Below are 15738 nucleotides of genomic sequence, written 5' to 3'. Positions count from 1 at the left end.
AGCTTTCCCCGCTGGCAGCCTCGGCGTGACGGTCCGGAGCCGTCCTTCCAAAAAGGGCGCGCGCGGCGCGGTCCCGGGTGCCCCGTCCCGCGTGCCCGCCGGGGCCGCTCGCGCCGCCGCCGTCCGCGGGACAGACCCGCGCGGGTCCCCGCCGGTCCCGGGCTCCCCGAGGGACGCTCCTGCCGCCACCTGCCCGCGGCCCGGCGCCGGACGCGCGCTGCTACCTACCCCGGACAGGGCAGGAGCCAAGAGCCGCCGTCGGGCCAGGAGCTGCGCGGGGCGCGGACCGGAGCGCGGAGCAGCCGGGGCCCCGCTCATCCGCCCCCCTCGGTAGCCGGGATCGCTCACCCCCTCCGCGGCTGGCGGGGACCCGACCCGGGCCCGCGCAGCCCGCGCCGCCCGCGCCGCTCGGCCGCCCCGGGGTGCACGGAGCCGGCCGCCCCGGGCGCCGCCGCGCTTCAGGGGCCGCGGGGGCCCGGCGGGGCCAGGGCACTATTTGACGTCGAGGAGACGGATCACCGCGGCGCAGCGATACGCCGCGCACCAATGGAGTTCAAATGTCAGCAAGTTTGAGGAGGGGTGAGGCGCCGGGGGGTGTGTTCCTCCGCCGCGGCCCCTGCTCTAAACGGCGCGGCTCCTCGGGCCGCCGCACGGCTCAGGGGCTGGGAGCGCCGGGAGCCCCGTGCCCCGCCCGGCCCGCCGCGCCCGCGCTCCGCCCGGCACGGCCCGCCCCGGGAGGGCCCTCCGCGCCAAGCAGGGCGTGGGTCCGGCGCTGCCGGCGAGCAGGTGACACCGCGGCTGCCCGGCGCCGTGTGCGCGGCATGTGCGCGCCCGTGTAGCGGGGCGGCCCCATGGGCGGCGGCGCCGGCTCCTGCCTCTGCCCCCCGTCTCTGGAAGCCCGGGCAGGAAACGCTCCTCATGTCTTCCAGATAAAAATAAAAGCGACTCCTTCCTCCCGGCCGCAGAGTGTCCCCGCGTCCGGCCCGACGCGGGGCTGAGCCGGCCCCGCCGCCCGGCAGCGCCTCTCCCCGCCGCCCGGAGCGCCGGGCCGCGCCGCAGCTCATGGACATCGCGACGGGTCCCGAGTCCTTGGAGAGGTGCTTCCCGCGGGGCCCACCCGACTGCACCAAGATGCTGGACGGCATTAAAATGGAAGACCACCCCCTGCGCTCGGGGCCGGCCACGCTGGGAGTGCTGCTGGGTGAGTTGCCGGTCGCTTCTCGACTACGCCGAAAGCGTCCCCGCATACCGCTCGGTGCCCGGGGCCGCGCTCCGAGGGGCCCGGCCGGTCCGATGCGGGCTGTGGCCGCTCAGCCCCTGACCGGTGCGGGGCGCGGGACTGTCTCGCCGGCACGTGCGGGGCGCGGGACCGGCGGCAGCCGTCGAGCTCGGTCTTACCGACCGGCTGGGCTGGGCGGACCGCGCTGCCCGGGACGGGGACTGGGGAGCGGGGCCGGGTCGTGTCGGGGCCGGGAGCGGGGCCGGGTGGGGCCGGGGCCGGCGCCTGACGCCGCCGTCTGCCGTTGCAGGGTCGGAGTGCCAGCACCAGGCCGTCTGCGAGGGCTGCCAGCGGCCCATCTCGGACCGGTTCCTGATGCGGGTGAACGAGTCCTCCTGGCATGAGGAGTGCCTACAGTGCGCCGCGTGCCAGCAGGCGCTCACCACCAGCTGCTACTTCCGGGACCGCAAGCTCTACTGCAAGCAGGACTACCAACAGTAAGGGCGCGGGGGGCGGCGGGGGTCCCGCCGGGGCTGCCCGGCCCGGCCCGGGGCGGGCGGCGGGCGCTGGGCGTGTTCCCGTTCGGGCCGCACCCCGGGCCGTGCCCGGCGGAGCGGGGCAGCCCGGCACCGGGCTCACGGCTGCGAGTGGCGGCCGCGGCGAGCGGGGACCCCGGCGGAGGCTGCGCGGCGGGCAGGAACGGGACCGAAGACACCGAGCCGTGGCGTCCGACCCGGGCGGGGCGCTGCCACCCGCCCCGGGCCCGCCGCGGTCCGGTACCGTGCGGCGCCGTCGGAGGGGACGGCGATGGGGCGGCCCGGTCCTGTTCGGGCTGCGCAGGCGGCGCCGCGCTCGGAGCCGGCCCGCGGCGCTCTCCCGAACCGCAGGCGCCCGCTGTCCCGGAGCCGCTCCGAGAGGCCCGAGGCCAGCCCCGGCTCCGCTCGGCCCGCGGAACGGCCGATGCCGCTGCCCGGCGGCCGGCCCGGGGGCTCGGCGGGACCGACGCTCCGCTGCCGCGGGCCGGCCCGGTGCAACGGCCGTCGGGCGCAGAGGGGGCCCGGCCCGGGGCCCGGCGCAGCGGCGGGGGAAGCCGAGGGCCCGGCGCTGAGCTCGGCCACGGCCCCGGCCCCGCCGCTGCCCGCGCTCTCTCTTATTCCGGCTTTATCCCCAAATGTCAGGCGCTGTCGGGAGCGGCCCCCGCCGCGTCGCGGCCCCGCGCAGGGATGGAGCCCGGCCCCGCGCCTGGCCGCCCTCCCCTGCAGAAGCCCACTTCATGCTTGTCACCTAAATTGAGGATCCTTTTTGTGCCGGGAGGGGGGCGAACATGGGCATTTCAATCACTAGGACATAATATGGCTCTGCTAGAAGTCTGGCAACAAACAAAGAACAACAACTATTGGTTTGCATCAACTTTTGTCAGGCATTCAGCAGGCATCCAGAAAGGCCTGAAGTGGCTTAGTGGCAACAATGTGCATTTCATAGCTACAGCATGAAAATCCATCTCCATAGAAACGGGTAGTAAATGCTAACATGACATGCTGAGTATAAATATTGTGAGGGTTATAACTCTTGTATAAATGGCCCAGATAAATGTCCCCTTGTTTAGGAATTACAACAAAACATGTTATTTCATGCTGCAGCCCTCGCTAGCTCCCGGAGAGTCCTCCACAGCCCGGGCACTGTGCATGGGAATAACTCAAGGCTTGCCGCCCTTGTGGAGCTGGGGCTGCCGCACCTTCAGGGTTTTCTCGTTCCCGCTTTAGGGAGCCCGTCCACGAGCTTTGCTTTACATTTCCACGCAAAATAAACCACCCCGTGGGAGCTGTAGTTGTAGATCGGTGGAACTTCTTTTTCTGTAGGTAGTAACATCTTATATATTTTTGTTAATTAGTAAAGAATGTTGAACAGTCTTCGGGCTACCTAAAAAAACATGATTTAGCAATGTAAATATTTACATTAATTGCAAATAAATGTACCCTCTAAATACCCAACTTTAGTTTCTGTAAAATAAAGGATTGTACTTAGTGACCTAAAAAGCGAGATCAGACGCTATTGCTTCGTAAAACAAAAGTGGTTTTCTGACTGAAAACAGAATTGTTACTGCTTCAGAAGTTCCCAAATTACCAAAAGCATCCAATTGTAGAGGGGGAAAACGGGGTAACCAGGCTGCCGAGCAATAAAAAGATATCAACATGTTGGCCTTTGTTGCATCCCAGCACCTAGTGTGACATGACATGGTGCCCTGCTGTGTGTGCCCCCGAGGACTGACAGCGGCAGCGGCTCACGGGAAGGGGAGGGGAGACACGGTAAATCAAAATTTGTTTTCTCTGAGATTTTATTAGCCCAAAAGAGCAAACATGTGAAACTGTGCTAACACGGATTGTGTGCTCTTTCAGAGCTGGAGAAATATTCGTTTATGGTAGCTAGAGGATAAAAATAGCTGTCTGTCCGTGCAAGTGGCCCTGGGCTGTGCAGTGCAGAGGGTCAGTTTTATCCATCTGGCTGTGGGGAGTGAAGCCAGGAGCGAGCTGTGAGAGGCCACTGCAGCGAGAGGACACAGCCAGTGCTAGAACACCGGGATGGGAAGTGCCTGTGTGCTCAGTGAGAATGCCTTGGGGTAGTGAGATGGAACGGAACCGGTACAGAGGAAAACAGCGATCAGTACTATCAGATGCATTTTGTTATCCTGAGTCTTATTTACAGATATCTGGGGAAAATAATAATTAAAAAAAAAAAAAAAAGGGGTGGGGGGGGGGGGGGGAGAATAAAGTTTACTTAAATATCCCAGTTCCTGAAATTTGCCTTAAATAGATTTTTTTTTTTTTCTGTACGTAGTAATGTAATTTTAAAGGTCAGATTTCTCCAGAACTCCCAGGACTATAATCAAGTGCTGTGTATATATCTTTGGGAAAATGGTGTCTCATCTTTCTAATGAAAGCAAGCTTCTGATGGGTCAGATATCAGACCTTACACCTTTCCCTGGGTCAGGAATGATTGCTGCCCATCCTTGGATAAGGGCATTTCACATTAGGGGGAAGGGTGAAAACAGTTTTTTTTTTTTTCTTTTTTTCTTTTTCTTTTTTAAGAAAAATGTTGGCTGTGTGAGGCTACCCTTGTGCTTGGAATGTTACAGCAAGTCCTGGGGGAGGCGGATTAGTAGCCCAAGCCCAGTTTGAAGTAGTCAGAGGTGCCTGATAAATGTAATTTATCACAAAAATATCAGCAGTATGTCAGTGGGATAAGCTGGGCATGTATTTTGGTCTCTTTTAAAAGAAGGAATTAAACACATTCTTGCATGAGTACATAGTGATGTTTTGAGTTAATGCAAAGAATTTATTTTACTAAAATTTAGGATTTTGAAGGTCAGGTGCATTTGATGGCAAGGTTTTAAAGGGAAAAAAAAACCTAAAAAAACCCAACCAAACAAACAACAACAAAAAAAAACACACCACCACCAACAACAAAAAAAACCCCAGAGCAGTGGCACCAGGGAAGACTGGCTTTCACAAGCCCCAGTCAAGCAGAATCTCTTTGATTTTAATTAGAACTTTGCCAAATTGCTGCACTTTTGGAACCTTACGCTTACACTGTGGGGATTTTTTTTTTTTTTTTCTTTAAAAGAAATTTTCTTTCTGACAAACTGAAACCTTCAGAATTAATGTTTTGTTTTGTTTCAAAAATAGAATGCTTGTGGTTGTTGTATTTTGGTTCTTTGCTTAAATGGATTTACTTATTGTATCACTCATAACAGTGCTTTCTACTACAAAACATTAGTATTTATAAATGCTACATTACTTTTCATTTTTTGTGTGTGTGTGTGTGTGTGTGTGTGTGATTGTGCTTTTCTGGTTTGTTTTTCTCTCACTACCCAGTGTTATATAACGATTTGCCCTAGTTCTTGCTGATAGTAAAAAAAGATATGTTATGAAAAATAACTCTTCCAGGATATGTATTTCACATGTTAACAATGCATATGATTTATAGATAGATCTGTATTTGTGTTTTGGTTTTGGAAATACAGGCTCTAAAAGAGGTTTTTATTCAAGGGACCAGAGAGCAAACACCCACAGTTGCTATTTCGTAGTTTTTCATTAATCCATTCTAAGTTTTGCTTAGGGTGAGAAAGAGAAACATTCAGGCTTTTGTTCTTTTAGATGTGTAAGGTATTGTTTTAGCATCACTTTTGGATGCTGTTTTAAAAGACGCACTATGTATTTCTATTCTTCATGTTTGAGTCCTTTCTTGTCGATGGCTGGGCTTGGTTTGGCTGTGCAGTCAGCACGGAGCAACACGTCCCTCGCAGGAAGCAAAGGAAAGGAAAGGAAAGGAAAGGAAACCCCATGAAGCCTCGGTGCTGCGGGGAAGCCTTGGCCGCTCCAGATTTTGGGAATGCTTTCACGCGAGCGTAACACTGAGGCTGATGTTTCTCAGTTCGGTTGCGTTTTACATTGAAAATGTGACTAAAGCTTCCCGTCAGTGAGTGTCCCTCGGTTTCGTGGCTGTTATTTCTCGCAGAGCACGGGCCGTGGAATGTGGCAGGAGCCCGGTGCAGGAGGGACCGGAGCTCCTGGATTCTGCTGCGTGCACGGTGGACAATAGCAATCTGCTAACGGCGGGATTTGGTGTGTTTCCAGCGTGCCTGTTTTATTTTTAACGGAGGGGCTGTGCGGCTCGTGGTGCAGCACCGTGAGCTCAGCAGAACCGTGTGGATCGGGGGAATCCCTCCAGCTGCCTCCGCCCTGTGCGGGACGGGCTCTGGTCCTTGTGTGCGGGCCACTGGGAAACGACAGAGAAACCAGGTGAAACTTAGAGTCGGGTGCAGCCGAAGCACATGTTCAGGACACGGAGTAATGATTAAAGTTATGTCATCCACTAAAAATGCTTTTCCAAGTCACTGCAATACTCCGGCATTTCTTTCTGAAAACCCCACCAGCCCTGCACCGTCGGTCTCATCAGCCCCATAAAAAATCCTCCGTACGGTCAGCCTTCGTGGCACCTCGGAGCAGTCCCCGGCGCGGGAGCACGGAGGAGATGTGGCTGCTATTCCAGCCGTGACGTCAGCGCGGTGGCCGGGCCCCTGCGGTCCCCGCTGTCGGGGCTGTCCCCGCGGGGGGCAGCGGCCCCGCACCTCGGCGGCGCTGGCCACGGGCCACCCGCCGGGCCGGGGCTGGGCTGCCCCAGCGCTGCCGGGGATCTGGGATGGAATGTGTTTTAAGGAATTGGGGAGACATTTTGGTTTGCTGCTGCAAGCACTGTTACGTTGGACAGAATAATTGCGATGGAAAGACGCGATTCGCGCTGATCCGTGGCAGAAAGCGATAGGGGAGATCTTTGTGCGGTATAGGCAATATACAGTTAAATTAACAGGAGTATAATTTATAATGCTTTACTTCTACCCTGAGGGGAAAAAAAAATGGTCTTAGATGTGAAATACATTGCAAAAATTTCTTCAGTTATTACAACAAACAGGAATATTTTACATTCTGTTTAGAAACTGAGTGTTATTTTTTGGTCTAAATATTTGAGGTAGTTCAAAGACATACATCCCCTTTCCAGCTATCAATACTATGTCATGATAAAACATCTGGATTGTAACGTCTCTTTTTAGACTAATTATGTTATTGGTGTATTTCTATGGTAAATTCACACCCCTGTCACTTCCCTCCGTTTTGGAGCAGCCTGTAAAGCCTGCTATCTCCTAAAGTGCTCACTGCTCTGGTGAACCTGAAAGTGGAGGGGCAAATTTAGCCAGCCGCTGCTTCATTTGGTCAGATATCTGGGCAGAAATATTCGGGAGAAAAAGGAATTCTTTTCCTAACGCAGCTGTGATTTTTTTTTTTTTTTCCATTCCAGACAAAATTTGGATTTATACTAAATCTGCTGTTTCTTGCAGTAACAAGAGTTGATTCTATTTAATTTAATATCTCTTTCTTCTGGAATGGCGAGTGCAGCGGATCAATGGGTTGGTTAGAGGAGACCCGAGCCCCCTGCGCGCTCGGTGTGGAGGCCGGCGGGAGGTTTAGGAGGTTTGGGAGGTTTGGGAGGTTTGGGAGGTTTCTGCGCTCCAGAAGCGGCCGGGGCCCTCCCGGCTGGGCTGGAACACTCGCCGGGGCCGCGCCGGGCACAGCGACCCCCGCACCCGCGCACCCCCGGACGGCTCTGCCGTGGCTCGTGGGGCGGTTTCGGGGCGAGAAGGGGCTCGGTGGCTCTCGGTGTTTGTTGTCACCGCCGGGCTGAGGGCAGAGCCCGTGCGCGGGGCTCCCTGCGCCCCCCGGCTTCCTGGCGGCTTGGGGAGAATGTGGAGTGTAAATAGAACAGCAGCGTTTCAGGGCAAAATTAGAAAAGGATTTTACACTGCTCGGGCCAGCGTGGACCGTGCCACGAGTTGCTTAAAAGTGCAGAGTCAGAGAAAAGCTGTGGATTTCGAACCCCACGGAAAAAGGCCGTCGCTGTGTCCTCTGTAGAAGGGGCACAGGGGCAAATGACAGACTTGAAAATGACAAAACAGAAAAGATCTTCTCTTTGCCAACAGTTTTCCCCCCACACACATAATAAGTCATTTTAATGCTCAAGTGATGTAAGAAATGAGCAAATAAATAAATAAAACGGTGAAGTGACTTGATCAGCAATCTCCTGTAAGGGTAAACAAACCAGGTATTGCTCTGGGATGGTTTGGTGTGGTAGGAAGGGGTTTTGGCATGATTTGGGATGATTACATTACTCACAAGGCAAAGATTGACTCATAATGAAATGACAGTTTCTTGTTCATTGCAGAACATAAAATTTCCACATTTGTTTTGAGACAAAGGACAAGATCAGTTATAAGTAACAATGTGTTGTGAGCCCCAACAGCTGAGTCTGTAGCAGCCACACAAGGGAACTAGAGGGGTCCTGAGATAAATGGGTGCAATTAGGAATAGAATTTTCTTTTCTCCAGGTGAATTGAAATAACTAAATGAAGTGGGCAGGAAGTTTTTATTGATTATCCACCTTGCGGACTGTGTAGTTGTGGTTTGGTATAACCAAAGCTATGAATGAAAACTGCTCTTTTTGGTAAAAAAGTATTCACATTTATTTAGAAAGCAGAGGTGTTTTCTGAGTTATGGTATTTTATAAAACGTAACAGAGAGATAACCTCATTTTGCAGCAGTGGAGCCTTAACAGCACTGGTTATTACATTTGGGAAGGAGACATCACTTTTCTCCATTAATGACTAAGTAAAAAAAAAATACATTAACAGCCTCACATCTAACTTAAAATAAATGTTGAAAGTCAAGCTAGATTCTGAGTCTGAGAGGAGAAAGCATAAAGGAGAAAAAAGATGAAAATACTCATAAGGTGAAATGAGCCTGAGTTTTTGTTTGTAATGCAGTGCTAGTGTTTCTAACATGCATGCTAATATAGATCTGAATCTTCAGTGCCTTGTTCAGGCAAATTATTCACTGGTTTTAGAAGCCTCTTTAAATTCAATACAAAATTGAGACAGATACTTGACTTTTTTTCCTTTTATATAAAAAATATTTTTTACATGTCAACCTTACGTTTACATTACATTCCTGAAATTGCTTTAGCCAGACTTACACTTCTCAAATGCAACGCTGTCTTACCCTTGCCTTGCTCTCGGACATACCTGCAGTCGCTCTGGCCACAGCACGAGAGCCGTGTCCCCCAGCCGTGGCTGCTGCAGCCCTGAGCCCGGGGACAGCCCCCGGCCCCAGCAGCACTGCCAGGAGCAGGGTGGGAGGATGAGTGCTCCTGCCCCTGGGCCTCAGCAGGCTGCTCTCAAAACAGCCATCTTGCAAAAGAGACTCTGGTTGTTAAAAAACAAATGACTGGTAACTGTTTTCTCCTCCTGTAGAAACGACACATGCCCCGAATAGATGTGCTGCCGTGACCCCCTTTTGTGTGCTGAATATACCTCATAAGTAGAAACACCATGTGCGGTATGTCGTGCAGTTCTAATGCAGATTATTTTGGAGCAAAACCCTTAAAATGAAGGATTTGTAGTCAGCATTGAGTGTCTGCTGTCCCAGGAGGGTGCAGCATTGAGGTCAGCACTGCCAGTGGCACGCGGGGTCTGGTTGCCCCAGCACCCAGCTGCCCGGCCCAGCCCACCTGTGCATGGCTCATCACCTCGCTCCCACAGAATGGGGGTTTTACCTTTCAAAAACTATTTGCCTGTGGGCAGCGAACAAGTAGACTTTTCTGAGATTGTATTACAGTAGAGGGGTTGTTAATATGAGTAATTTCGGTTCATTATTTTCTTGGGTTTGAAATTTTACAGTGATCTTCCTCATAGATACAGCAGAACTGCTGTAGCACAAATTGGTTATACGCTCTTGATATCAGCATAAATAAGATACAGAGCATTTCTTCGGGACTTGATAAGTGTTTGTGCTCTGATTCTCCTGTAAAAGGAAAATAGAACCCTTGTCATAGAGGTCAAACTCCACTTGTCGTGGAGGTCAGTTCTTTGCTTCCAAAACACAATATTTTCTTTAATATACACAAAATTTTCCTCTGCAAACATTGACTTGAACTTGTGAACATGCAATTCCTATTGCCTTCAGTGAGAGCCGTCCTCGCTCATCAAAGGAGGGAATTTGGCTCTTGATTTTACTGCAATCAGTGTTTTATTTATAATGTACAAGAGTGCACGTGCACTCTCCCAGTAAGAGCTGATGGGATTTATGTGCACATGCTGAGGACCAAATCCTCCTGGTAGCTGTCAGGAAGTTTACTTTCACATGCTTGTTCCTCGGCGTAACCTGAATCACCATTCACTGATGACAAAAACAAAACAAAACCAGACAAAGAATAATTGTCTATATCAGTAATTTTTTTTTTTTTTTTTTTTTTTTTGCAGTTGTTACTTTAATCGTGTTAGTATTATGACAGGGAGCAAGCAAACTTGAATTCGCAGAAGAAACTATGAATATCGTTTTAAAGCATTTTTGGTTACAGCCAGCGATTGCTCTGACAAAGAGGAGCACCACTGCTCTTTGGAGGCTGGCGCTGGTGCATTCCCTGTGTGTTAGTGAGGGAGCAGCCTGTGGCTGGGGACAGCTGATGGAGACAGTTTGATGTGGACAGTCGATGGGGACAGCTCTCCAGCCCCCAGCAGAGGAACTCGGCAGGGTGCTGGGCTCTGCTTGTGCAGCTGCAGCCGAGTCCCAGCAGCTCTGTGGGGCACAATACCTGCCAAAGCTCATTAGTGAGAAAGGCCAAGCTCTCCTCAAACATCAGAACCCCACAGAACAGTTGTATCTAACCTGTGAGATCCTGCCAGGATGACGTGTTGTGGATACTGAGCTGCTGTGGTGTGGCTGGTAGCTCACACGGGTCCAGAGCCATGGGCTGTGGTGGATGGACGGCAGCTGGCACAGGGGAGCAAGCTGCTTCTCCCTGCCCGTGTGCAGTGTGGTCATGCAGGTTGCCGGTACAGGTGGGTCTGCTGCTCTTCCAGCATTTCTGGCTTTCCAGAAGAGGAAGAGCTGATCCTCTGTACTCCTCCACCCCACTGTTAATAACCATGGTTTGCAGACTGAATATCTGTTCCATGAATGTTTGTGTGTAGGTGCGAGCTGGAGTCAGTACCTCCACCCTGTGAATGGAGCCCTCCTTGATGCACTGTGTGCCGCAGGTATGAGTGCTGGCAGGGCTGCCAGGGCATTCTCCAGCAGCTGTCAGCAGCCAGGGACATTCCCTGTGCAGAGGGGCTGATGCTGCCACTCCACAGGCCCCGGGCAGAGGCTGGAGCCAGCAAATCCCTGCCTCCAGCAGTGCCAGGGAAGCCAATTGCCCAGGCGTGCAGCAGCTTGCAGTGTCATGCAAGGTCAGTTTACCTGACAGCAAGTGTCTAGGGAGGGCTCAGTGGAGCTGCTCATTGCAGTTTTTGGGGATGTGGTTTTCCACAGGCCTAAGATTTTCACCCACCCTAAGCAGAAGTCGCAGTTCAACATCATGGGTTGTCTTCACAGTTGGATCTTGGGGTAGGCTTCATCTGGCAATAAGAAAAATTTCCCCTATGGAGTTTGACCCTGTGGGGCCAGGTCCCACTTATACTGGAGTTGGTGCGGAAAATGTGGCGGGACCCTACACGAACGTTAGCACTGGCAGTGAGGCTGATTATTGTTAAGTGTGCAAACAGTAATTGTGCAAAAATACAAATGGAGTAAAACAATTTGAGGGAAGAAACGGCATGTAATCTTGCAGCAATATTCTCTGCACAGCATTATTCGTTTGAACCTGCCACGCTCACTGCTTGGAGCTGCAACAAAAAAGTGATTCAGCTGATGGGAGCAGAAAGTGTTAATAGCACTGACAGCTCCTTTGGTAATGGAGGAGCAGGCGGATCCTACTACCAGGGATTCCCGCTGCGCCCTGGCTGCTCCTGGTCGGAGCTGCTGTGGAGCAAAGTTCCACAGAGGAGGCAGAGTTTGTGTTTCAGCAGCAGCTTTCCTTCATGTCCTGCGCTGGGGCTGCAGGGGCAGGCACGACCTTTGTGGGGTCGCTGAACTTCTGTGGGGTGTCCTGAGCCGCAGGGAGCCGGCGCTCTCCGGGGTGTGCAGCTCCCTGCAGCTCCTTCGATCTTGCCTCACCTCGCAGCCCGTGCTGGGGCTAGTTCCCAGCATGGTTTTGTGAGTGTAGAATAAATTAGCCATAATGGCGCCTGCATTAATTTAATGTGGGAGAATCCCCAGGGATTCCAGAGCAATTACAGGGAGTGCAGTCTTGCCCAGTGCGGCGTCCTTCCCGTCCTGCTGCTGTTTCCCGGAGAGGGAAGCAGGAGGGCTGGGTGCTGCGGTGCTGGTGGCTGCAGCACCTTGGTGACACAGCCAGTGCAGGGTGGTCTGTGGTCCCACTGCACTCCACAGCTGGCCCAGGGTGCCTGGCCTGAGTGCCAGCAGCCGTGGAGCTGGCTCGGCTGGTGTGTCCTGCAGATAGCCTGGAGAACAGGCCCAGGGCAAGTGCGCTGTCTTGGCTTCGTTCCTGTCCCTTGACCACTGGCTGACTTGAGTAATTGAAGCCTGTCCCATTTGTGGCTTTTTTCTTTAAAAAATCAGCTCGTGCTTTGGCAGGGGTTTGTCTGAGTGCATAGCAGATACATTCAATGACAAGAGTTACAACGTTCAATTTGTTGGATGCCACAATTAAACCTCAGGTTTTTCACCCAGCCATCCGAAAGCTAATTGGACGTTGTCACTCGAGCAGGAATACACACAAACAAGGGCAATCCACGGCCCCGGATCCCAACAATGCGATTTTCATCACCTTACCAGTCTTTGGGGAGTCTTCAGCTTCCATCTGGAAGTACCTTCAACCTTTTCCACCTACAGATCTTGAAAGAGCTATAACAGAGAGAAAACCAAAATTACATGGAGTTTATTGCCATTTCAGAAGGAAAAAAGTGTTTGAAAAAGTTTATTCAGGAAGCCAAGGGAAGTTAAGTGGGAGACATTTGCCATTTCATCAGTCTGTTGGTGATAGCCATTCATGTCATAAATGGCTTGTGTCATTTGATGCCAAAAATAACACAATTTTCCTCCCCAAAGGCCTATAGGGTTTTTTTTGCAATAAATGTTTATTTGTTAATAATATACTTTAAACAGTCCAGCCTTGACCTCAAGTCTCCAAAAGAATCCATCTTCTCTCTGAAAAATCCTGCAAAGTTTGTGTAATTTTTTTCTGGGAAGGTGTAATTGATGGCGCAGTGAAGGGCAGTGTGTTTGCTTTAACTACTGCAGCTGCGTGGATTAACTGTTTATAAGGGCCTACTGTGCTTTGAATGGCGACTTGCTTAGATTTCAGGCTTTAGTTGACAGCACTTCCTAATTGTTCCTCGGATTTGCTTAAGTTCAATCAGTAAAAATAAATTTCTGCACTGAGCTCACCCATCGTTCTTTCCTCACTGCTGCTTCAAAACCTTTGAAATGCTCGTTTGTAGGAGTTTGATTCCATGGGTCACCCTGCAGCTTGAAATGGGGGTGACCCATTTCAGGACAGGGGCTGAACTTGTTCTGTATCTCCTGTTGATTTCAGAAAAAAATGTCAGAGGAATTTGGGTGCCGAGCAAATAACCTGTATGCAAATATTTTTGACAGGCTTTCGGGTGCACTGATGGGAGTCTCTAGGAGTTGAACATAGAACTGACAGATATGAAATGTAATTAAATACCTGAAAATGTAACAAAGGATTTTGTAAATATCTCTGATATAGAAACTGTTGTTTCGGGAGAAAATAGTAAGTAAGATAATTAATTTATAATATGCTGCACTGTTTTGAAATTGCTCTGCCAAAAGCTGGAGTTGGATTTCTACTGGTAAAGTGTTTGTGGAATGCCAGTGACATGTGACCAGTACCACAGTAAGGCAACAATTGTCTCTTCACTAAATCACCAACTACCACTGATCTAACCAATGTTAAATAATATTTATCAGCTGTTTTTGTTCTGCCATCAGCCACTCTGATCCTTCTCTTACGATTTTTCATGTGAACTTTCACTAAACAAGCAAAGTATTAAGGCATTTGTCAGATATTTTTTTGTTAGTCCTTAAATGAAAATGTGGTTTTCTAGAACTCTGGAGGACTTACTTCCTTTAAGATCATCTGAGTTGTGGGAGAGAGTTACACATTTAATTTCTCAAAGCAGCTCAGCTCCCTGTGCTAGTTTGTTTTCAGTTCGACAGGCACTTGGATAAAATAAAGAACAGAATGTATAAAATGAATGGAATTCATTTTTTCTTTGAACATTTCACATTTGTGGAGCTAAATCATTTGGATAACATTGACACTCAGGTGCTTTGTATAAAGCTTATTTTAGTGGGATTCCACAACACAAAATGGCACTAGTTGTTTGCTGAAATATGTTTGTAATACATTTATTAATGTAACAATTATATGATGCTTTAAAAATCTTTATTTTGGGAATCAAAGCTTCTGGCTTGGGCTGTACTCCCACATTTAGAAGTTGGCTAATTTTTCTCAATCTCCTCGAGTTCAATTAACAAGGCAAAGTTACACACACAGCTGGTTGAAGAACTGGGCTGTGTGGTGGGTGATCTCTCACTTCCCAGGGGCATTTTCTGGGGCAGTCTAGGGCACAGTAACCTGTACCGGCGAGGTCTGGCAGTTCACAGAATCCCAGGATGGGTAAGGCAGGAAGACACCACGGTGGGTCTCCTGGTCCAAACTCCCCACTCCAGCAGGGTCATCCCAGAGCATGTGGTACAGGATTGCACCCAGATAATTCTGGAATATCTTCAGTGAGAGAGACCCCGCACTCTGGACAATCTGTTCCGGTGCGTGGTCACCCGTGCAGTAAGGAAGTTCTTGTCACGTTCGGGCAGAACTTCCTATCCCTTGGTTCCTGCCCGTTGTCCAGGGCAGACGCGGGGTCACGCAGTGGCTGCGCAGCCACGAGTGACCCCGCTGCTGCGTCCAGGGACAGCGGCAGTGCCACCAGGCTTCGAGCTCTGTCCTGTCCCGTCCTGTGCTCCTGTGCTCCTCCCCTCTCCTAGAAGCGAGTCCTGTGCAGACCTTGCGGGTTTCCTCCGAAGCCTCCCGGGCCGGGGAGCGCCGTGCTGCCTGTGTTCCCCCGGCCCGTGCGCTGCAGGCTGGCCCCGACCCGCTCCTGGCAGCGCAGCACGGGGGCCGGAGCCTGCGGAGGGGCTGCAGAAACCAGCGCTCCCCAAACTGCCCCTCCCGGCTCCCTGAAGGTTCTCCTGATTCATTCTCAGGTGATTCATGCTCTCAGCATCAGCTGCCTGTTTGTGAAACTGAAAAGAAGCAATCTGAAAGTGAAACAGTCACACTACCGAGGCTAATATGGGTTCGCTCCTGTAAGAGGATGTTAGAAGTCCCTTTGTTGTACGGAGACTGAGCTTTACCACGTTTTAGTCTTTTTGTCAGCTTTCTTTGGTATTAAATCAAGTGACAAAACATTTAACTTTATCCCTGTGCATGAGCACTTGTGCTAATTAATTCAGTAACTCTTTTGACCTTCTGTTTAGAAGATCACAACTGGTGGTGTTCCTGCCCAGACACCACCATCCCTCAGCGCTCTCGGTTGTTCAGGTATTTGAAGCGTGGCTGTGGTGGGGACGGCTGGCATCCATGTGCTGTTATATTCTTGTAATAGCAAACATTAAGAAAGTTAAACGGACAAATGAATAAGAGAAAAAGTACAAAAGCCAAGGAGCAATTAAACGTAACTTTTCATCCTGGAAAGGATTTCGCTGGTTTATCTTCTAATAAGATTATGTCACCGACACAAGTACCTAGGAGCCTGTGATTGACAGCCTCCTGTACTTTTATCAGGCAGTGTGACACTAAACCTCGGGGCCTTTTGTCCGATAGAGTGAGCTCACGGAAACTCTCTGTCCTAATCCCCTTATTCATGTCAGGCACAGAAAAGAAGTTCTGATCAGATGGCATCTTACAAGAGTGTCACCTCCACCCCCTTGGTGCTGGATGGACATGGGACATGGGACGCTTTGTTCGCCGGCTGTGCCGGGCTC

The 15738-nt window shown here is 51.3% G+C and overlaps 1 protein-coding gene across 1 annotated transcript in view; it reads left to right on the top strand.

The window, feature by feature from the left end:
- Positions 1–652: 652 nt before the first annotated feature.
- LMX1B (LIM homeobox transcription factor 1 beta) overlaps positions 653–15738 on the top strand; it is an 88979-nt gene continuing 73893 nt past the window's right edge. The window contains exons 1-2 of the mRNA XM_040083302.2: positions 653–1201; positions 1530–1716. Of these exons, the coding sequence (XP_039939236.1) occupies positions 1063–1201; positions 1530–1716 (326 nt within the window). The 5' untranslated portion in view covers positions 653–1062. The remainder of the gene's footprint in view (positions 1202–1529; positions 1717–15738) is intronic.

This window comes from Hirundo rustica, chromosome 20, assembly GCF_015227805.2.
Source record: "Hirundo rustica isolate bHirRus1 chromosome 20, bHirRus1.pri.v3, whole genome shotgun sequence".
Taxonomy (NCBI): Eukaryota; Metazoa; Chordata; class Aves; order Passeriformes; family Hirundinidae; genus Hirundo; species Hirundo rustica.
This window is presented reverse-complemented; position numbering and strand designations above follow the sequence as displayed.